This window comes from Palaemon carinicauda, chromosome 27 (assembly GCF_036898095.1).
Source record: "Palaemon carinicauda isolate YSFRI2023 chromosome 27, ASM3689809v2, whole genome shotgun sequence".
Classification (NCBI taxonomy): Eukaryota; Metazoa; Arthropoda; class Malacostraca; order Decapoda; family Palaemonidae; genus Palaemon; species Palaemon carinicauda.
The window spans coordinates 58,798,918-58,822,440 of NC_090751.1; the positions used below are offsets into that span (position 1 = coordinate 58,798,918).

General features: G+C 36.9%; 1 protein-coding gene across 4 annotated transcripts in view; it reads right to left on the bottom strand.

Annotated features, from left to right (window-relative positions):
* LOC137620733 (nocturnin-like) overlaps positions 1-23,523 on the bottom strand; it is a 198,213-nt gene that overhangs the window by 99,957 nt on the left and 74,733 nt on the right. For all 4 annotated transcript variants that reach the window (XM_068351100.1, XM_068351101.1, XM_068351102.1 and 1 more), the window contains one exon: positions 8,981-9,102. In XM_068351100.1, coding sequence (XP_068207201.1) covers positions 8,981-9,102 — 122 coding nt within the window. The remainder of the gene's footprint in view (positions 1-8,980; positions 9,103-23,523) is intronic.

Here is a 23,523-nt window from a genome sequence, read left to right on the forward strand (position 1 = left end):
ACAAAATCCAATCCATAAACACAAATAAAAACAGACTCAATCACAATATCTCCTTCCTAAAAGAAATTTATAATCTTAAAGATATTTAATTATCTTGTATGACATGCGAAGGATTTAATTATTTTTTAATGCAGACATTTTATTGTGATGAATAGTGAGTATGCAAAAAATGCTGAAACATTAGAAATTTTTTAATAAATTTGTTTTCTTTCTTACCATACAAACCTGAGACATTTAATAGGAGTACGACTTCAGCTAGTGTGCACAACACCCCCTCCCCTGTTATCCACCACACATGAAGCATCATGTGTGGGGGATAATGGAAAAGGGTGGGCTGTGGCACCCCAGCAGTACCAACCAATCTCGGTTGAATCCTACGTCAGGCTGTGAGAAGTTATGAGAAGAAAAGTCCCCTTTTGTTCTTTTTTTTTTTATATTGGTTACCCCTCAAAATTGATGAAGTGCCTTGGTAGATGGATGGGATGGATGACTTCAGCAAAGCTGAAAATGGCCGTTAAGCTTTTTAACTAGGTAAACAAAGCTGGTTGCCAGGTGCAGGAGGAGCCACATCCACCCTAACAGTAGCGCTAACTCCACTTTGACCTAAGGGAGAGAGATTAACGACGGGTTTCCATTCACCCATCAAATTTTCTACCCGAAAAAGTTGGCTGTAGAAGCCAGAGGACCCATCTTGGACAAATTCAAGGATATTTTTCTCCATGATCACCTTTACTTTGCACATGAAGACGAGTGCTTTTAGCAATTCTGCAAGATACACCAGGAATGTCATTGGAGAGCAAGTGAAGGGAAGACGAAGAGCTAAACAAAAGAAAGGTGGTATTTGTCCTGCAAGACTCTTACTACACAATCTTACCTCTGCCGCCCTTCCTGGCATGGCTGGGTTGGAAGCAAAAGAGTGGAGCATGCACCCCACCCTTTCTAGAGGTAGAAAGTCTTGCAGCCACAGATCATATTCTGGGCTTCACCGTGGTCTTCTTTGCTACTGTTCTACTGAGCTGGGAAGACAGTCGATGATCAGTTGACTAGGAAGGGCCACGGCCTTTGAATATCACTGCTTTGTGGAAAAGGGAGTTGTGACTCTTCTTCCACTTGTCAACGGTGTTCTTGGTCTCCTCAACAGGGAAGAGAGTCGAGATATCCAGGATTGAGGCATTCTTGAAAGCAAGAGATGCCTCCTATCTAACTGAAGAAGCACAAGGGTGCTGAATCCCTCCTCTTTAGTACCAAGTTTGCTCACTGGCTGGCTGACTGATCAGCCAAGTATGTCACTGCAATTTCCATAGCTGTGGGCTCAGAGGCTGAGAAAGAAGTGCCCTCATACTTCAGTCTATCTGCGGTCGTGCCTGTGGTTAAAGCCATCGTCATAAAGCCTTTGCTGCCGAAAAAGGGCTAGAGGCTGGAGCTTAATGGAACAGCTGGATCGGAGAGAATACTTGGGTCTGGTGACCTATGAATTCACTGACAAGTGTGTCCCACGCAAGTACCGACCAGGAAAGCTTAAGGGTGGGTCTGGAGCCTTGAGGGGTGCCAAAGCATCAATCAATCTCTGTTATCCAGCCTCTGATGGGTTCTATGGATGCCTCTTCAAGTTCATTCAGCTCCCTAATGATGAATAGAACTTTGAGAAAGGTTGATTCTGACTGAGTTTTCAGTCTCTGCCAATAGGGGACCCATATTAAGAGAAGAAACTTCCTCTAAACCAAGACACCTCTCCTCTCCCTCGAAGGTAGGATTCAACAAGAGTACGTACTGATTCCTCCTTCCCTATGGAGTGTGACTCAGAAGGGGAGGGAGCAATCATAGACTTATGAGAAGTCTATGCAGCCTTGCTGCCGTTCTCTCTCTTACCCTCTGAGGTTGAAGAGACACTAGGTATTCTAATCTTCGAAAGGCAAAAGGGGGAGTAAGACAATGAGCAATTTGATCACTAAAGAGTATCTCCCCTCTGAGGAAGAGCAATGATTTGAACTTCTCATGTGAGAGGAAGACTCCCTATGTTCTGGAATGCATCATTAGTTCACCTAGGTATTGCCATTTTCTTCTCCTCACAGCTACGCAAGGGAGAGTCCTACCTGTATGAATTGCCGTTGTGACTGGTATTATTACAAGAGACTGAGCGATCTCGTCTCAAAGACGTATCTTGTTACCGAGATCGGTCTCGAGCTGATGGGCGAGCCTTAGATCCAGGCTTAGGATTGGACTTTAGGCAATCCGAGGATACAGGGTGCACTTAAATCCCAATCCCCAGAAGATAAAGGTTTGGGTGTTTTCAGCTGCACTGGGACTTTTGATCATGCTTGCTCTTCCAAGGAGGAGATTTTCCCTTGGATGTGACTCAGGGGAAAGAAATAGTTCGTTCTCTAAAGTTTAAATTTCTCAAGCAGGAAGAGAGAAAGTGAACTGTGTACAAGCTGTCTTAGTCCTTGGGGACTGTGATTCTGTTTATTTCCTGCCCCCTACGTTTCTCAGATGAAGAACGTAAATGTCTTGAACATTTATTTGTTTTCGTCTTATAAGGCGAACATGCACGAGTCATTGCATGTGTAGGTGAATGCAATCGTGTTTATGTCGGAGATCTTGATAGTGAGCATGACTGAGTGTTTGCTTGTTGGCGAACTTGTGCGAGCTGATAATCATGCTTGTGCCTTGTTTTAGTGTGTGGTGATCTTGAGTGTATCGGTAATCGGACTCATGATGATCTATCGCATGTTGGCTTAACACGTGATGGTCTATCGCATGTTGGCTTAACACGTGGCGATCGTTTGCATGGCGAACATGTTTGTGGTGATCGTGCTCACGGTAATCGTGCATCTGCTGGTGGTTGTGCATGTGCCGCCGGAGACCATTTGCATGCAGGCGAGTTCTTGGTACCGATGGGGTACACTATTTTCCCTGTTAGAGCCCTTGAGCTTATAGTATCCTGCTTTTCCAGCAAGGGTTGTAGGTTAGCTAGTAATAATAATAATGATAATAATGGTTGTTGTGGACGTACTCCAGAACAGAACCCATAACCATTAGGATAACTGCCCTTCCACACTTCTCACACCAATGACAATGTTCCTCCCCCCTCTTTGACAGCTCCCTCAGCCTGCTAAGCCTGATGCAATAGTATCAAAACAGAATACTTTCTTACAGAAACACTCCCCTATCACCAGCTCTCAATTGTGACATTATCCTCAGAACCACAAGCAAACCCTCAAGTGAATTTAAGCTAAAAAATGGACAGGAGTTATATTAACCAAGGATGCACTATCAATGGCAGGATGTTAAAGGCTCCACAGAATCTGATATTACCATTATTATTATTACTTGCTAAGCTACAACCCTAGATGGAAAAGCAGGATGCTATAAGCCCAGGGGCCCCATCAAGGAAAGGAAAGGAAACAAGGAGAAATAAAAACATTTTAAGAACAGTAACAACATTAAAATAAATATTTCCAATATAAACTATAAAAACTAACAAAACAAGAGGAAGAGAAATTAGATAGAGTAGTGTGCCCGAATGTACCCTCAAGCAAGAAAACTAACCCAAGACACAGTGAAAGACCATGGTACAGGGGTTATGGCATTACCCAAGATAAGAGAACAATGGTTTGATTTTGGAGTGTCCTTCTCCTAGAAGAGCTGCTTACCACAGCTAGAGTCTCTTCTACCCTTACAAATAGGATAGTAGCCCCAGAACAATTACATTGCAGTGGTTAACCCCTTGAGCAAAGAAGAATTGTTTGGCAATCTCAAGTATTGTTAGGTATATGAGGACAGAGGAGAATCTGTAAAGAACTGGCAAGACTACTCAGGGGTTATGGCACTACCCAAGATTAGAGATGGCACTACCCAAGATTAGAGAACAATGGTTTGATTTTGGAGTGTCCTTCTCCTAGAAGAGCTGCTTACCACAGCTAAAGTGTCTCTTCTACCCTTACCAATAGAATAGTAGCCCCAAACCAATTACATTGCAGTAGTTAACCCATTGAGCAAAGAAGAATAATTTGGTAATCTCAAGTGTTGTCAGGTATATGAGGACAGAGAATCTGTAAAGAACAGGCTGGACTATTCAGTGTATGTGTAGGCACAAGGAAAGTGAACCATAACCAGAGAGAAGGATCCAATGTAGTACCATCTGGCCGGTCAAAGGACCCCATAACTCTCTGGTGATAGTCTATCAACGGGTGGCTGGTGGCCTGGTGTTATATAGTATCAGTACCTCAATTTAAGAGTACAATAACTCAGAATACAAACAAATCGGTAGAGGATACTGTACGTACAAGTATAAAAACTCAAATTGGTGTATGAGCATTGTATCAATCTGTGAGCAAAAACTTCCCTCCATATGGGATTTTTTTTGTGGACAAACACTAACGAGGATGGTATGCGATGTTGAGTAGGAAGCAGTCACAAAGTATCCATGTAGCAAAGACACAATGCTCAAGGGATTTTTATGACATTTTGTTTTGTTTAACTAACCAACCCGTCTCAGACTGAACTTGTTCACTCTCTTTGCGGTGCTTGTACCAGCATTATCTAAGGTTATCTTGCAAGTGGCTTTGGAAGTGGTCTTTGTAAATTTGTGACTGCATGTCATTGTAATTCATAATGTTCACGCCAAGATCGTGGTGCCAAAGATGGTAAAGAAAACTTTTTAGATGAAAATGATTACCTAAGAAGTGTAAAAAGAAATGATCAAGAAACATGACCTAGCAAACATTGTGTATTACTAATCTGTATTAATTTCTGATGTTAGGGGTTATAATTTGCTCCTTAAATAAGATTACAAACTTTTGAAAATTAGTGTTTAAGTGTATTCATTGCTGTGTGGAATGCATTGAATGAGTTTCCTTTAATTAGGGGAAAAATTGTTGTGGTTGCAAGATTGCTCAAGGAGCAGATTAAATTTGTTAACCAAAAGGTATCACTGTATGTAAGATATAGGGACAGTATTGTATGGCAAGTTGTAATAAGAAAGAGAGTGTTAAACATCCAACAATGCTGTCGTGCTGTCACACATAATAGGTGCTTCAGTTCAGACGTGCAATTTACGTTCATCCAACACTAGAGTGTGTTAAATCTACAATATACAAGAAAGTGTTCTCACACTGGCCTGTGTTCTCAGTACTTTTATATACGTATTCTAGAATCAAAAATATAGTTTTTCATAATTTTATAAATTTTTTAAACATTTTCTTGCCTTGACTTCTATAGGACAGTATTGTAATTTTAGAGATAAAAGTCCCCATCCATGGCTAAGAATAATGTGGGCCCACATTAGGAAACCAGGATTTTTGGGAGACATGAGAACATAAAATTAGTTACAGTAAATGAGGTAACAGTATTGTACAGTGATGCATCCCATGATCGATCACAATGGCACCAGACATCTGGAATTTTTCATACGGATTAAGGTAAGGAAAACAGACCTAACCCAGGTACCAAGGGATGCAGCATATCCAAGTCACATAGGTTGCAAATACTCAGGGTCATGTTAAAATCCAACATCCAAGTTACATTAGGATACATCCAAGTACTTTACTCAATTTCCTCACAAATAAACCTAGTTTCCCACAAAGTCCTCCTACCATTGTTACAGCTGGAAAGGACCTGTTTCTCTAAAACTGCTGATCTCCAATATGAATTAAGAACAGAACTTGAGGGTTATGATTCCTTATATGATTCTCTGCTCAATATAAAACTTAACTTACTATGTTGAGTAATATTGTTTTATCTGTTTCAGATGACTGTGGTCATTGTCTGACATCGGCATAAATAGCCTAGTAGCCTACGGTATAAACAATGATTACCAAAGTCATCTGAAACAGATACAAACAATGTTACTCTTTACATAAGATAGGGTTTATAATGAAGGCAGAATCATACAAAAAATCATTCCATAATACAACCCTGAATGACTAAAAATTCAACTTTTACTCTGGCTTCCAGCACTCAAGGTCAGATTAGAGGAGGCATCCTGGTTAGACAAAATTCAGCACCCTTGGCTAAGTTAGGAATGCATCCTATATACTACTAGCTCTATTCCCCACACAAAAACAAAGTTTCATAATGTGGTTCCCCAAAACTGTTAAATTTACAGACGGGGTTTAAAGGTTTAAAGGCTGCTCATGAATGCAGAGGCAAGGGACAGTGACATTGCCCTATCAAGCAGGACAATGCCCTAGAGAGTGACCATATATCGTATGATCAGCGCCCAGGGAATACTTCAGGTATTACACTAAAAAAAGAGCTTGTTGCTTGCAAAATAACATAAAAATGTTAGGTAACAGTTAAGAAACTTAAAAGGTAAATACATGATACTTTAATCTAAAGACAAACAGGAATTTGTTAAAGTGGATGAGTGCTGGCCATTTAGGAGTGTTTCTAACTAATGGGTGCTGGGGCATAATAACTCATGTATTGGTGGACTAAAGTATGAACACCACTGATATCATAAGTCCATTGTTTAATTTAAGGAGACTGACGGTGGATTTTAGGCATATGTATTAACGATCACGAGTGAGGGACTTTGTTTTATTATGTAATCACTAGGTGGCATTTTGAACAAATTAAGAGATGTTATTTGCACAAAACAGCATCAAGGTGCAACTCTATGAAGTTGTAGTCAAAAGAGGTTGATCACCAAGATGGATGAAAGGAAGCAGGGATGAAGAAAAGTATTCTTTTTAATATAAGATCTTTCGTTACGCCTGAATTCGCACCGTGTAAAGTGTATCAATGATACTAGCCTCCTAGGGTGTTTCATATGGGGAAAATATAACCCCAGTTACATACAAAGTCTAATGGGGATTATGGAAACCACAGCTGATGCAAAATTCATGTTTAGAGAGGTAAACAGTTGCATTAAACTGGGTTAAAAAAGGGGTATTATTTTAGAAAGAGGAACCAGCTTAGCGACCTATAAATACTTCAGGAACGCATAAATCACACTTTACTGATTAGGAATATACCATTAGTTATGCCCGGAGATGAATAGAACATAATTAATCGATTTTTGTTACGAAAAAAAAAAAAAAAAAAAGAGGACTGTTTTTTACTAAGGCGAGTGGCTATTAAAGAGAGATGTTCACCCTTTGACTCCCGCCAAAAAATGACTTCATAGCTCCGCCCCCTCTTTTTGTTCCACCTATACACTTCGTTTGATTGCCCCACGTGACTTATTCACGTACCACGTGACTTGATACTTTGAAATAATTGGCTCATTTTAAACAAATGAAAGCCAATTATATTTAAATATTCCTACCACTGAGTGGATATTTCTTTTCATTCTTCTAATGTTACTAATAATAGAATGCAACGACTGAAGCCATTGTCTGGCCCTCCCAGGATATTTCTTCTAATTCTTCTAATGTTACTAATCACTGTGGCCTTAAGGGGGGGGGGGCCCTAGGTAGGGGTACAGGGGCCTAGGTAGGGGTACAGGGGCCTAGGTAGGGGTACAGGGCCCTAGGTTAGGTTATGTTTGTTATAGAGTAAAGTCTAAAACCGTTCATTTCCGAGGAAAATGAAGGTGATATTCGTGCAAAACACATCAAAATAACCTAGAAAAACTATTTTCACGTCATTTTGGGCTGGTTCCTCTTTCAAAAAATTTACCAAAAAAGAAGGTTGGGTAAATATCTGGTAAATATTTGATACTTTATTTTCTAGCCAAAAACATTGAACCATATATTTTTCCTACTCGCTATCTTGTGTTTTATACATTTCTGACCTTGATTATTGGGGCAAACCACCCATTCATGAGTTTTTGGACCCCCTTATGTAATGACAATTATCGGGGACCCCAGTGGGAAACCAGGTTTTTTCTGGGTGGGGAAATGTCAGAAACGAGTGATTTACAGCAATAATAATAGTCAGAAATGCAAAATAAGCCCAAGATAACCAGTTGGAAAAATATATGGTTCGTATAAATGGTTGAAAATAGGCCAAACCTTGATTATTTAACTTTTGAGATTTGTAAAAGGGTACAGAACCTAAGAAACCCACCTCACCTAACCTAGTAGTTCCCTGGTCACAACCCCTAGCCAGAGGGGGGAAGCCCCCCGGACCCCCCTTCCCAGGTCACAATCCGAAGCCGGGGGGGGGCAAACCCCCTGGAGCCCCCTTCCCAGGTCACACCTGGACACCCATTCCCAGGTCACAAACTAAAAGTAAATCACAAATAGATCCTTAGATTACGATAAAGTAAATCACAAATAAATCCTTCCATTATGAAAAGTAAATCACAACCAATTCCTTACCTTATGATTGACATAGTCGCCTTTTTAGTTTTCTTGGCAATCATTACAAACGGTTTAGCTTTGCAGTAGAAAATGTGCTGGGCCGCTGGCCTTCCCTGAAAATAAGTCACAATCGGACCTTTGAGGCCTTATTTCGCTGTTATCTTTTTTAATTTCACGCGAGTAACAATAACTTTACACTGAACGGAGAGCATTTCTATCATAATCAATTGCCGACATAAAAGAAATTACACTAAATTTCGAAACAGATTTATGTTTACTCTGAGACACCTTTACGAGATGGTGGTATACTGAAGGCGAAAGTGGGAAAATAATGGCTGTTGTGGAACAACATCCCGGACCTTATGCAGAAGCAATTATAAGCTTTTAATTGATTCAAAAAATCCACCTGACAAATACGTCATTGTAAATGCACACATAGCTCCGCAATCCGCAATCCATAGAAAAAGACGCATGCACAGTAAGTCCCCTTCAGTCTCTCAATTTTCTCAAATGTAAACAATGGACTAGGAATAAAAAAAAATACTTCACATTTAAATCGACCGATAAGTAAGTTATTATGCCCCATTCCCTATTAAATATATAGAGAAAAACAACAAACTAGCCAGCACTCGCCCATTTCTTCGAGAGAATTTCATTTTCGCTAGCAATTAAACTATCATACTATATATTAGCCAAATATATGACAAACATTTTAAAACGTGGTACCTCACCTGAAGGCAAATTATGTGGGGCATGTGAGTAACAATCTCCTCCAAGATTCTGTATCTTCGGGTGTTCCACTCCAAAGCCTTGGCTGGGCACATCACGAAATTGTCAGCATGTGTCCCCAATGCTGTGGGAGAAAGTAAAACATAAAATAAGTTCAGGTCTGAAATGTTCTTTAGTGTGTTTCATTGTGGGATTTATTTCAAAATCATGAATGTTTATGCAACAACACATACATGCATGCACTTCATGTAGCCTACAAGCGTGTTTGTGTACATGCGAGATATGCACAAGTGCATACGCGTGCACGCGCGCGCGCACACACACACACACACACACACACACACACACACACACACACACACATATATATATATATATATATATATATATATATATATATATATATATATATATATATATATATATATATATATATATATATATATATCTACCTGCAGTCATGTCTAATTTGCACAAATTAAGATTTCAAGATTTCGTGCAGAGCAAGTAATTATTCCCACCCACAAACATAATGGGTATCCCCACTTATGTAAAAGGGTCTTCTTATTTCTAAATAAGAAAACTTGCACAATTTTGATACATTCACGTCTATAATACCAAAGTACACTATATTTGTTTACAAGATTACGCTCTCCATTTACTCCAAAATTATACATTTCTGCAGCTCTCCCCTTTTGAACAGTAATTTGCAGGTACTTTAAAAGCTGGGAAAGCAAAAAATAGCAAGATATGTTGCATGAGGGGGGGGGGGGGGACCGGTTGGTTGCGGCGGTACTAAACGACCTAGAACCGACATCGTCAACAGTCAGAGAAGTTCGTGACGTCAGCGTACATTTGGTATATATTCAGAATATATACAAAATAAAAAATGGAGCAAATACTCAAAAGTGTCTCTATTTGTGAATTGTAAGGATTGGAAATTTTATTTGGTAAATACTTAACTATAAATCTTATTCTTTCAAAAGAAACTTTCTATGAGAATGACTGTTTTTATTGGCGGGAAATTGGCAGGCAAGTCAATAGATGGCGTTAGTGTAGCGAAAAGTCGACTCGTCTGGGAAAACTAGTCATTCTCAAAAAAGTTTCTTTAAAGAACACTTTAATAACATTTATTATAAAATATTTACCAAATATAAAATATATATTTCACAAAGTGACACTTTTGAGTAATTGTTCAATTTTCAATTTAATATATATTATGAATATACCAAATGCACGCTGACGTCACAAACTTCTGTTTGGTTGACTATGTTGACGATGTCGGTTCCAGGTCGTTTAGTACCTCCTTACCAATCAACCCCCCCCCCCCACCCTTGCGCAACATATCTTGCTATTTTTTGCTTTCCCAGCATTTAAAGAACTTCCTAATTACTGTACAAAAAGAGGAGAGCTGCAGGAATGCATAATTTTGGAATAAATTGAGAGCGTGCTCTTGTAAACAAATACCAGTTACACAAACTACATATATCATATTTTTATTAGAAAGTTTCATACTACTGTCGAATAAAATTTGCAGTAAGCGCCATAATAAGAATCTAAGATATTGATACGACGCAAGAACTTTCAGTCTTTTTTTAGATTTCAACAGATGTTGTGCAAGAGAAACAGAAAGATTGACAGATCAGATATAATTACAAACAGGACATTAGCATTAACGATGTGTATTATCCGTGATCATTACTTAACATTTGATATTTTGCCTGCGAACACAAAATTTAATCAAATGCAGTTAATCTGAAAAGACGTTTTTATGGAGAAAAGGGCGACCTAATTAAAAATTTGGGTAATATTCAAAACATATTAGTCTTTTTAAAGCCATCAATATTAATTATATCGGGTTGTATAAGCGAAATCCATGTTATACCTTTTGATTACTCCTATCATTTAATTTCTTCTACATCTAATGAAATTGAGTAAACTAGAATAAGCGCAATTGTGCAACTCTGCAAAAGTACATTTCTCATAAAACGGTTTACCGCAGATATAGATAGGCCTACACCACTTCATTAATTTGATATTTTTGCCCCATGTTTAAAAGTAAAGCCGCTCATGAATAGCAAAGGCAAGGGACAGTGAATTACCCTATCAAGCAGGACAATGCCCTAGAGACTGACCATATTACATATGATCAGCACCCAAGCTAGGATCAAGGAGGGCCAGGCAATGGGTTCTGATGACTCAGCAGATAGACCTACAGGCTCCCCCAAACTCCCCCTCCATAGCTCACAAGGATGGTGAGGTTGCAGCGACCAAAGAAACTAACGAGTTTGAGCGGGACTCGAATCCCAGTCTGGCGATTACCAGTCAGGGACGTTACCACATCGGCCACCACAACCCTCGGCCAATTCGATAATTTCGAGTGAAAAAAAAATATGTTAAAAGTAAATGAGAGTATCTATCCTCAGGTCTCCATAGCCTCTCCTAATCATGTCTTAAACTTTAAGCAATGTAATCAATTACGAATAAAAAATAAATACTAAACTCAGACAATAAGGTAGACTGATGAGTAAGTCTTTTTCCGACAAATATAGTTTAATATTTCTCATTATTAAATAGACAAATATAATAAGGATTGTTGATGAAAAAGAGTAAAAATGTATTATTCCCTTACACTTACTAAAGAAGCTCCCAGACAGTATATCAGACTTACAAAATAAAATCTTATTGCCCTGTAGATCTTAATGAGCTAATTCTATAAAAAAAAAAAATATGGGATTAAGATTTGGTCGATTGATGATAACGGTGGTAAGGATGGAGAGGCGAAGGAAGTCTCGTGCATATCCATAAGCCTAAGGTTCCTACCCGTTGGTAGAACCTTCCAACTAAATAGCTATTTCTGGGCGCATTCAATTAGTTACTATTCCACCAAAACAACGGTTGGATTAGATTTATGAATTGAGTTATATTACCCGGCGCTGGGGCTTGTGGGGTCATTTAGCACCAAAGTTCAACAAAGGAAAACCCCAAAATTGCACTTTGAAGTAAAACTTAGATGAGGATGAACATCAAAAGTTAATAAATGAAGAAGGAAAAAAGTACGGAGGAACAGAGATAAAATAGGAGGATATAAAACAAGTACAGCTAGGGGGCGAAAGAACGCTGCAAAGATCCCTTATGCCTACAGTACACCGCGTGAGGTGTACTGTTGTACTACCACCTGTAAGACTCAACGTGGTGGTGGCCGGGGAGGTCGTTCCGCGCTAAGGTGCAAATGTGAGAAAACTTGCATTAGCATTATGAGGCAAAAATTGCAAGCGGCTGGACTGTAACTTGTAAGAAAGGAAGCAAGAAGGGGGTAAAGTAGAAGCCAGAGAGGGGGTTGTAGCTAGGGGCCTAAGTGACGCTGCAAAGACTGTGATGTCTGCAGTGCACAGCACGAAGTATACTGTTGCCACTAACCCTAACGAAATAAACGAATCAACAACAATTAGGATACCAATTCGATACAATGGTGTACTACAGGTACTTCTCATATTACCGTTGATAATTACTAAAGAACTCTTTTAATTTACTAAGGTAGTAATAAAAATAACACGAATACCAATTACTTCTTCACAAAGCTAAAAAAAAAAAAAAAAAAAAAAGCCTTTATTAATCTCCACTGCAATAGCCCTTTCCAAACACTTCATAGCGCCAACGAGCTTCTGCTAAATTAACAATTCATCGTGACCGCGTTGTTATGCCTTCAATACTGAAAGTTGCATTGTGTCTGGTAAGAGTAAGGAGACTTGATGAAGAATTGACTGTTCTGCAAACTGTTGCGACAACAAAGAACATCAAAGAAAAAAGTACTTTCATGTGCATCTAATTAAAATATATAACAACTCAAAAAGTAAACGTTTCCTATATCTCTCTTGTTGCTGATATATCTGATAATTCTTTGGGTTATGGTATTTTTCTCTGGGCATTTCATAATTCAAGAGGAGAGATTTGACACGAAGTGCAAGAGTTATCTTTAAATTATAGTGTTGCAAACATGAAGATAAAAATGACTGAAGTGCTTTATGTCATGTAAGCTGAGAATTTTAAAGATAACAATTCAAGCTTTAAAAGTAACCACTCCTGTCTCAATGAAATGCTTGTTAATTCTCTCTCTCTCTCTCTCTCTCTCTCTCTCTCTCTCTCTCTCTCTCTCTCTCTCTCTCTCTCTCTCTCTCTCCATATTTTTTTCTTGACCTACTATGCTAATACAGCGATAAAATGTGTGTTTTACAGAACAGTTCGTGACGGAAGACGACTTGATTTATCTAAAAATATCATTATTTATCATAATTAATGAGGATTAAAACATTATGAATATTTGTGTCCTAATTTATGACAAAAATATGACGTTTCATATATTTGTGAAGGAGAGAGAGAGAGAGAGAGAGAGAGAGAGAGAGAGAGAGAGAGAGAGAGAGATGGTCAAATCAAGTGATAAATTAGGTCAGGACAAATCAAGAAGGATTTATGGTTTAAAGCGTTATAAAAAATGACACCTGGACACAAATGAAATAAGACACCGAGCGTTCAGTGTTCATAATCCCAAAATGATACAGACGTTACTTGCACAATTAAAATGAAGTCTTTCATTAAAACGGCATAAATTCTTCATCCTTTAAGCTAAACTTCGCGTGGCGAGCTGAAAGTATAATCACAGACTTGGGCCATGCGACTGAAAAACGTCATATCGATCCAGGGTTCGGTGACGGGAATTCTTATTCGTTTAAGCCAGAAGAAGAAAAGGAAGATTTAGATTTACTCGAAAAGATTGCTTCATTTTACCAGACTTTCTTTGTGTTTGCTTGTCGATTTTCACTGCTTCTATTTCTGGAAGTCAAATTTAAAATAACGATAGGCTGCTGCTACTACTACTACTACTACTACTACTAATAATAATAATAATAATTTTGCATTACTGGCGTTGAGGTGAAACGGGGGGGGGGGGGGGGCAGGACGCCACACCAGGTCAACAACCTTGATTTTGAGACCGACTGGTTGTTAAAGGTTACATGATGTTATTCAATCTATTATCTAATGCTGTCGCAGCCTTCACCAGTTAAATATTGTCTATGGCTAATCAAAGGGTACGCCAATAATGCTTCCTGATCTGGCTATAGGCTTTATAATCATCGCAAAGAAACCTTAATTTTTTTGCATAAGGTCCTTATTTGTATATGTATAAATTTGGGACTAACAACTCGACGCTGGGGCTTGTGAGGTCATTCGGCAATCGAGGGCAACGGGGAGTAGGGTCGCAGTTGCACTATAACGTGTAAGTCTGAGGAAGTTTTGGACAGGAAGAGGGAAGTAAGGAAACAACAGTGGAAGTAAAGTGACAGGATATAATGCAAGAACAGCAAGGGACCGAAGAAACGCAGCAAAAATCATTTTCCATTAATGCCTACAGTGTACTGTGTGAGGTGCACTGACGGCACCACTCCACTAAAGGTGAGAGTTATTTACAGAACTGGATTGGGACATATGGCCAGGTGCTGAGGCCAGGGAAACCATTCACAGCCAGGGAGCAACAATCCCGTGGATTTTAATCATGAAGCAAAGAGTTTATGCAGCAAGATGAAAAAAGGAAGTGGGAACTGAGATAAAGTAGGTGGCTAAAAAGTGGGTGCTGCCAGGAGCCGAACGAATGCTATAAGCACTTTTAGTAATGTTTACAGTAAGCTGCAAGAGGCTCAATGATTGCACTATGCAAAATCATTTCATTTGCACCTCATTCTTTGTATAGTTCCGTGACTGCAAGGAAATGACTTGTTTTTTTTCTTTTTCGTCTTTGATATCAAGTTTAGCAGACGACAGGGTCGCGTTTGGAACTCCAAAGGATATTAAGACTATTACTATTAGTGACACGATTTTTGGCAGGAAATTGAACGTTTGAATCTCTCTCTCTCTCTCTCTCTCTCTCTCTCTCTCTCTCTCTCTCTCTCTCTCTCTCTCTCTCTCTCTCTCTCTAAAAAAAGATTTAATGTCATAAAACAGTATGTAATAAAACCAAGAGTAATGTAATAAAATAAAAGGAAGCAACAACAAGCTCTGAGACCTATAATGGATGATTAAATGACGCAGGCCTTTTTATGTCTAAAACACAGTTAGCGACTCCCTGACGTTATTGAAAACCCGATCTCCTACCGTGCTTCAGTACAACGACCTTCTGTACTTTAGTAGCATCTGTTAAAAAATACGTTGTTTAATACCCACTAATATTTGGTTCTACCGATTACTTATTCATTGATAATAACAATTATCTACTCAGTTGACAATTTTGTCTATAATTCCAATATTTATTTTCACTTAACCTTTTGTGTTTACTAAATGGAGCAATATATCTGACAGCAATGACAAAAAAATATTAGTTATATCGAAAACTGAGAGAAACACTAATGAAAATTTCCGAGCTTGCCAAGACGGGATATTGCGCAAAAACGTATAACAGAAACAAGAGAGAAATGCCACTGGGTCTATAATGACATTTTCATCGAACAAATTACTTAATTACAGAAAAGGAATTCCCGATGACACATTTACTAATAAAACCATTTCCGCCTAAATCTGTAACGATCGGGCACGAGAATGTTATGCCGAGGAAAATGAATAACTCCAGAGAAAATTGAACGTAGTCATGCTGAAGGTCGCTTCGTGCCTAAAAAAAAAAAGTTATTCTTTATAACCTTTACGGGGATCTTTACTGTTGCTCTTCTATACAGGAAGGAAGTTACCTGAAGAGTCGAAGGTTATATTGCAAGCTGGCGAACACATACAGGAAGTTAGGTAACCATGAAAAGTTAAAGGAGGTAGAGAAAAAGGAGGGGGAAGATACAGCCAGAAAAGAAGATAAAAATATTTTGGAAAACATGGGAGGTGAATGTCATTCATAGCATAACTGTAATTAATGAGTTTGTGGGTACGTACAGATTATATACAAAGAAAAAGGAAAAGCCTGTACGTTACACATACAGTGTGCATATACACAACGATACAAACGAACATTTTATATATATATATATATATATATACACACACATATATATATATATATATATTATATATTACATATATATATATATATATGTGTGTGTGTGTGTGTGTACGTGCATTATACACATTACGACATAAGTAAACGAAAGAAACTGTGCACAAGGATATCTTGAAGAAACTTTAAGACTGAAGGCGTAGAGTTGAGAAAATTGTAAATTTGGGTATGAAGGACAGACGGAAGTGATAAATAGAAACGAATATATACAAATAGACCAAAATAAGGTCACTTTTATGCAGTTTTGTCCCTTTTTTCACAGCCAGATCTCTCACAACAGGGTAAGACTCCTATAATGTGATAATGTAAATCTAAAATCGGACTAAGTCGAATTGAATCAACTTTGCCTTCTGCATAGATTATGGAAAAGGGAAAATCAAGTTAGAATGAAGGTCAAGAAACAGAGAGAGAGAGAGAGAGAGAGAGAGAGAGAGAGAGAGAGCGCAAGGACGTTCCTTGAGACAAAACACTGTAGGTGATACATCCTTTTACTGAAATGAAGTCTGCAAAGTGCTTCCGGAACTAGTCAAATTATACTGAATGAAGAAATATTATCGTATTTTCAAAAGTGACCAGCATGAAGGCTGAGCACTTACTTGATCGTCAGTATACTCTATATTTAGAACTCTCATTAACAAGAGATTGATGCGAGACTTCTGCAAGTAAGATGAGTAATTCTATTGTAGTTATTTTTGTGTACATATTACTAATACTAACATCATAATTATTATCAATGTTGTTACTTTTATTATGATATTACTATAATCAATAAAGGTATTTACGTTGTCATTATCAACAATGGAGATCATGATCACAGAAAATACAGTACTTAGCAACGCTTGATTCAAAATTATTCCCGAAAAAAAAACTGTTTTCGATACCATGAAAATGTGAAATGCCCCTAAAAAAACTATTACAAAAATACGTATATCAACCTGATAAGTTATGAAACTGCACGGCAATATATTTATATCTGTGTGTGTGTGTGTGTGTGTGTGTGAGAGAGAGAGAGAGAGAGAGAGAGAGAGAGAGAGAGAGAGAGAGAGATATTCATAATTATACTGTACACACGTTCTTGGGCGTTTCTTGTTTTCAGTTTTGTTCACGGAAAGTCGAAACACGAAAATAGCGAGAGAATAACACAAGCTGTCAAACAAACACGCTTATTATTATCATTATAATATTATTATTATTATTTGCTAAGCTACAACCCTAGTTGGAAAGCAGGATGCTATAAGCCCACGAGCTCCAACAGGGAAAATAGCTCATTGAGGAAAGGAAACAAGGAAAAATAGAAAATTTTGAGAACAATAACATTGAAATAAATATTTCCTAGATAAACTATAAGAACTTTAACGAAACTGGAGGAAAAGAAATTAGATAGAATAGTGAGCCCGAGTGTACCCTCAAGCAAGAGAACTCTAACCCAAGACAGTGGAAGGTCATGGTACAGAGGCTATGGCACTACCATACCCTGATGTATGTTATTACTGCGCTAAAAAAAAAATAATGAAAAAAATAAATAAAATATAACAGCCAAACCCATTTACTTTTCCCAGAATTTAAACTATTATTCATATGAACGATACACTAGAGGCAACGGTAATGATTTAATTATGTTCGTTGCTCAACTATCTAATTCAATACACAGAAATCCTTGACTCATGGTACAGAATCCGTTGGAACACTTTGCGAGCAAAACTTTTAGTTTTACACAAAATCATTGAATAATATGAAATTTCTGGAGGACGTAAAGTCCTACAAAATCCTACATTTAAATCCTTATATATCCGCCTCAACCTAAATGTAAAACTTATGGTATTTAGTAGAGTTCAAAACTTAATAGATCTAAATAAAAAGAAAAATTATGGCATTTAGTAGATAATAAAACTTAGTAAATCTAAATAAAAAAAAAAAACTTATGGCATTTAGATAATAAAACTTAGTAGATCTAAATAAAAAAAAAATATGACAGTAGAGAATAAAAAAAAAAAATTAATGATTGAGATACTTTAAATGCCAAACTCCTATATTTTATTAAACGAATGATATAAAATGGCATCCAATGAAGGGCACATAAAAAAAAATTCTTCCATTGAAAGGTGTGATTTTACAAGACCCTGATCAACGGAAGGAAGAGAACGAATCAAAGCCTCAGAAGACGTCAGCAGTTACAAAATGCCAACTCGTGTCGAGTTTCCCAGAAATCGTTCCATTATTTGTACGCCAGTGAAATTTCTGACTATCGTAACGATTACCCTGCAAAGGTCAAGTACAATATTTGGCTCTTTCCTATTTTCTTCAGTCCTTTTTCCTATTGTTTATTTTTATTCGATTTTCACACAACTTTCTCTTCGATATTGCCTTACATTTTGTTAATTTTTCCATTTTATCTTCATTTTTAAATTCTAAAATTTTTCCTTTTACGTGAAATCTCAGCTGTTCTTAGTTGCCATTATGGCAAATCGCTTCTTTTATTCAGTTCTTAGTCCCAATTATTTTTCAAAAGAATAACCTCAATGTGGTAAAACAAAAATAATTTCAGCAATATGGAGATAAATGAAAAATTTAACGAGTGCAAGAAACCTCATTAGATTGCAAAATAAACTAATTTACCATGTGCAAGAAATTCCATTAGATTGTAAAAATAAACTAGGGTTGAATTACAATAATAAATTCGTTTAATATATAATACTAATACACGCGACCCGTCAAAAATGAGGACTAAATATTTAGATAGTTATGCACGCGCATGCACAGATTCAACCCTTTTCACCCCTGCCCCTTTCCTTACTACAACCCCTCTCACCAGGGTATGACTACTCCCTCTCCACCCTACTCGAGGGACGGGAAGGAATCGAGTAATTATGTCTAGCGATGCCGCTGTGTTAATGGATATATATATATATATATATATCTATATATATATATATATCTATATATATATATATATATATACTGCATAGCCAGACGCTTCCTCTTTATTATGTAGGGGAGATTAAATTGATTCGAAAACAATGAAAAGCAAAGGATTCCTTCAGAGGAAATAACTCATGAGCGATAACACAATAAACTTTGAAGTAAAATGACTTCAGGAAAATGCGATCGAAATATTCGTAGAAAGCCGAGACAACAGGATACGGGAAAGGAAACGAGAGAAAGGTTCTGTTTACGACAGATAGAAAAGAAACCAAGAGGAAGTTTGGATGACTCAGCAGAAAAGGAGTCCAATTTTAAAGCTCTACGAAGGATCTGTTAACACCTTTGGTAATATTAAGACCGGCCATATGGCTATATCTGTGGTAAAAAATGCTATCCTCCATGAGAGAGAGAGAGAGAGAGAGAGAGAGAGAGAGAGAGGCTAGTTTTATGTCACGTTCAAAACAATATGCATATCGTTTTGTTTCCTCTAAATGGTAAAAGATATACTGTAATTAACTACAATCAAGTAAACAGCGCAAACACTATAATTGTTTAAACGTTGAAAAAACTCCCATTGAAGTAAATATTAGCAGCAAGTATGGAATATAGTGAAGAACATGTAAAGCTGTCCATTTTAGAATTATTTTGGTAGACTTAATTCTCATGAAAATAATATCAATAAAAGCAGAAAGATCTGACCTACATTGTGGTTGTGGTGTCCACCCATACTTTCCTCTGACACAAAACTCTATCCTAAGTTCAAAGGTAAACATTTCTCCCCGATTTATTTTATTGACGCCCACTTTAATAACTTTTCTAACGTAATACATATTCTCTCTCTCTCTCTCTCTCTCTCTCTCTCTCTCTACAAAATAGCAAATACATGGAACATACTTCTAGCGGATGTATTAAACAGTAACACGGTAAGTGTTCAAGAATAAGTTATACAAAATCATAAAAATTCTCTAAACATTTTAACTAAATCGCAAATAACGGAGTCTCTACGGATGCACTAAAGTCTTTGAGACATCCAAAATTCCTCTCTCTCTCTCTCTCTCTCTCTCTCTCTCTCTCTCTCTCTCCATACAAAATAGCAAATACATGGAACATACTTCTAGTGGATGTAGTAAACAGTAACACGGTTAAAAGAATTCAATAACAAGTTATAAGAAATCATTAAATTTTCTAAACGTTTACACTAAATCGCTCTACGCAGGAGCAAATGGAGTCTCTGCGGATGCACTAAAAGTCTTTGAGGCATCCAAAATATCTCTCTCTCTCTCTCTCCTCTCTCTCTCTCTCTCTCTCTCTCTCTCTCTCTGCCCAAACATAACCGTGTCAAGTACCATTTTGCACGGCAAAGCAACACAAAGGGCGATAAAGCATGATTCTCTCAAATAACTCCGTACCGCAGCACTGCACTTCAACGAAATGTTCGTGTATTTGGAATATTTCGCGCAAGTGGATCTTCAACTTATGCAAACTCTGAACAATAAACTCGGATACAAAATGGTCACCGGGTTCATCTAAATAAATATGCTCTCCTCACTGTGTAATTGTAAAGAAAATAAATGATTGTTGGAAATTTGTGTGAATACTAAATCTGTTTCATATTATACCCTTTTCTTCCAGGGAAGATAAATCTTTTATAATAATTGTAGAGGTTGACGACAATATAATGTTTTTATTAGAATAAAACGTGTGTGAATAAATGTAGAATAATTGCAAATATAAAGCCCCTCGTATGCAAATCTATCCCAACTGAGAATAAACCGAAAATTTATGTTAGCATATACAACATACGTAATCTAAACTATAAAACAAAGATTGTGTGTATGAATGTGTCAATTACTACCACATACAGGTTCGAAAATAATAGAAGGACGGGAGATTTAGGAGTAAAAATATACATCTTTGATTCTGGATAGAGAAGAAAGCTACATAATTGGAATAATATGAAGTTCACACACTATAATATCTTTGTGGGCCAATGGGGATAGAGAATACATTTCTCATTAGCAAAGCTTTTAACCCCACCACTATTCTTGATAGGAAAATATATGATTATTAATGGAGGCACTGTTGTAAAGGCTATGCCTCACCCTTGAACCTGAACCTGAACAGAAATGTTGTGAAGTAAGCACAATGTTAGTCATGAACATTGATCCCAAATCTACGAAATTACTTAATGACTAAATAAATCCAACATACACGTTGACAATTTGACATGGTATTTACTGCATAGTGATTATGGGAAGTCACGGATAAGTGAGAAAAGCTTTGAAAATGTTTATAGTAAGTTGAATGTCAGAAAGAGTAAGCAGGCGAGAGCAAATGAAATCGGAAAAAAATGGATCAGTAAATGTTTTTATGGCTGGTGAAAAGGATGAAAAGAAAGATGGTCAAACAATGAAAAGGAAAAAGGAAGATAGAGGAGGCTAGGTAGAGTAAAAGAGGTGTTGCAAGACGGCTATTATTCAAAATTTAGCGTAAGCGACCCGCAAAAAAAGACGTCTAAATACTTAGATCAATATGTACACCTATGAACACAGATTCAACCCTTCCCACCCTATCCCCCTTTCCTAACTACCACACGGCAGTTTAGGCAAATTGTGGAAATTTGTTGGTTCTGAGTGGTTGCTGCTCAGTGTGACAGGAAAGAAAGAAATTATATATATATATATATATATATATATATATATATACAGACACTTGCTTTGTATTATATAAGGAAGATTGTAAGTCTTCTGTGCTGGGATATGAAGCGTCCGAAGACAATGATAAGTTTGTTCTCTAAACTTAAAAAATGAGCGTGACAGTAACGTCTACCCCTCTTTTCTGATGACGCTACCCGATATCAAAGATATAAGTTTAATCGTTGATAAATGTATATAAATATACTTATATAAAAAATGCAGTATGTGTGCATGCACATAATGCGATAATCCTACTTTTCCACAAAAAAAAAAAAATACTTTATAGCAAAACCAAATCCAATAGGAAGAAACTCAATTATCAAAAGATATGGCAAAATTCATTGGAAAAAAAGCAAAACAAAAAATAGCCGTTTCTAATAACCGTATTAATTTTCATATAAATGTTCACGCCCTTACTTTATTGAGGTCAAGATGAAACGCCCAGAATGGGAAACTTGAAGCTCAAGGTATCTAAACACCCGAGTAGGGCGTTAAGAAATAAACAAGATCATAAATTTATTAGCCAGTTAAGTCCAGATCTTGCTCTTTTTCACTAAATTTCGAAATTTAGGTAAAATTAGGTTACAGGCTGCTTTGGGTGCAAGGTCAACATGAGGTCACTAATCTACTCATAAGCATGCAATGGTTGAATTAATCTTGATGTTATTAAGGTCTATAGAATACTGATAGACCTTGGAATATATCGATGTTTTCTACCTCTTCTTTCTTGTCTTTGAATAATCTTCATTTGTTTTTCGACTCTTATTGTTTGGCAGAGGATAAAAAAAAATTATAATTTCGTCAAGGTTATATGATGTCCGCCAGTCAAAGCAGAGCCAAGCCCTCAGAATCTAATATGCATTACTTTTTAAGAAAAGACAGTGATTGACATATATGTGTGTTTTTTTTAATGACTATTAATAATTTTAGGAGACAGCCCAGAAATTGTCCTCTACGCGCTTTTTATATTTCATTTCTTTTTCGAGTCCTAATTCATCATCATTCGATACACAAAGTAAAAATATGATCGTATACAATAGAAGCACGAGTAAATACATACATACAGAGCCTACAGTACATGCATATATAACATAAATACATGTTATATATGCATATATGTTCTATGAATATTAATTCATATGTATATATATATATATATATATATATGTATAATATATATACAGTATATATATGTATATATATATGCATATATATATACATACATATATATATATATATATATATAAGCACAAGACCAAACTTCAGAGCTTAAGAAAAAATATTTATGGAAAGTCAACGCAGCAATAAGTAAACGTATTCAGCAAGAGAACATTCAAGCAGTTTCAGGGTAAAGGTCCCGATAATGACCTTGTGTTCCCGGGTACACCAAGGGCGATGATTATTCAAGCGTAACCGAAGTAATATATGCAGGCCCTTGGAAAGAATTTACGCGAGTACACATTGACATAAAGCACGAAAGCAGTGTTTGCGTATGAACGTGTTTTCTATGGAGAAGGTTACACAAGTTAAAAATGTAATACGAATTGACAATATTTGAAAGTATATAAATAAATAGGAAGAAATATCAGGATATAATCATCATCATCATCTCCTCCTAAGGCTACTGACACAAAGGACCTTGGTTAGATTTCGCCAGACGTCTCTATCCGGTGCTTTTGAATTAATACTTCTCCATTCATCATCTACTTCACGCAACTCTCATAATGCCTTGTAGAACCCAGTTAAATGTTTACTAAAGTAATACATAAATAAATAAATGCTTGAATGAATTAATAGAATTAATAAATACAGTAAAAAGTCAATAACTACATAAAACTACATGAAAATAAACAAAAAAACAAATGAATAAATGAATATA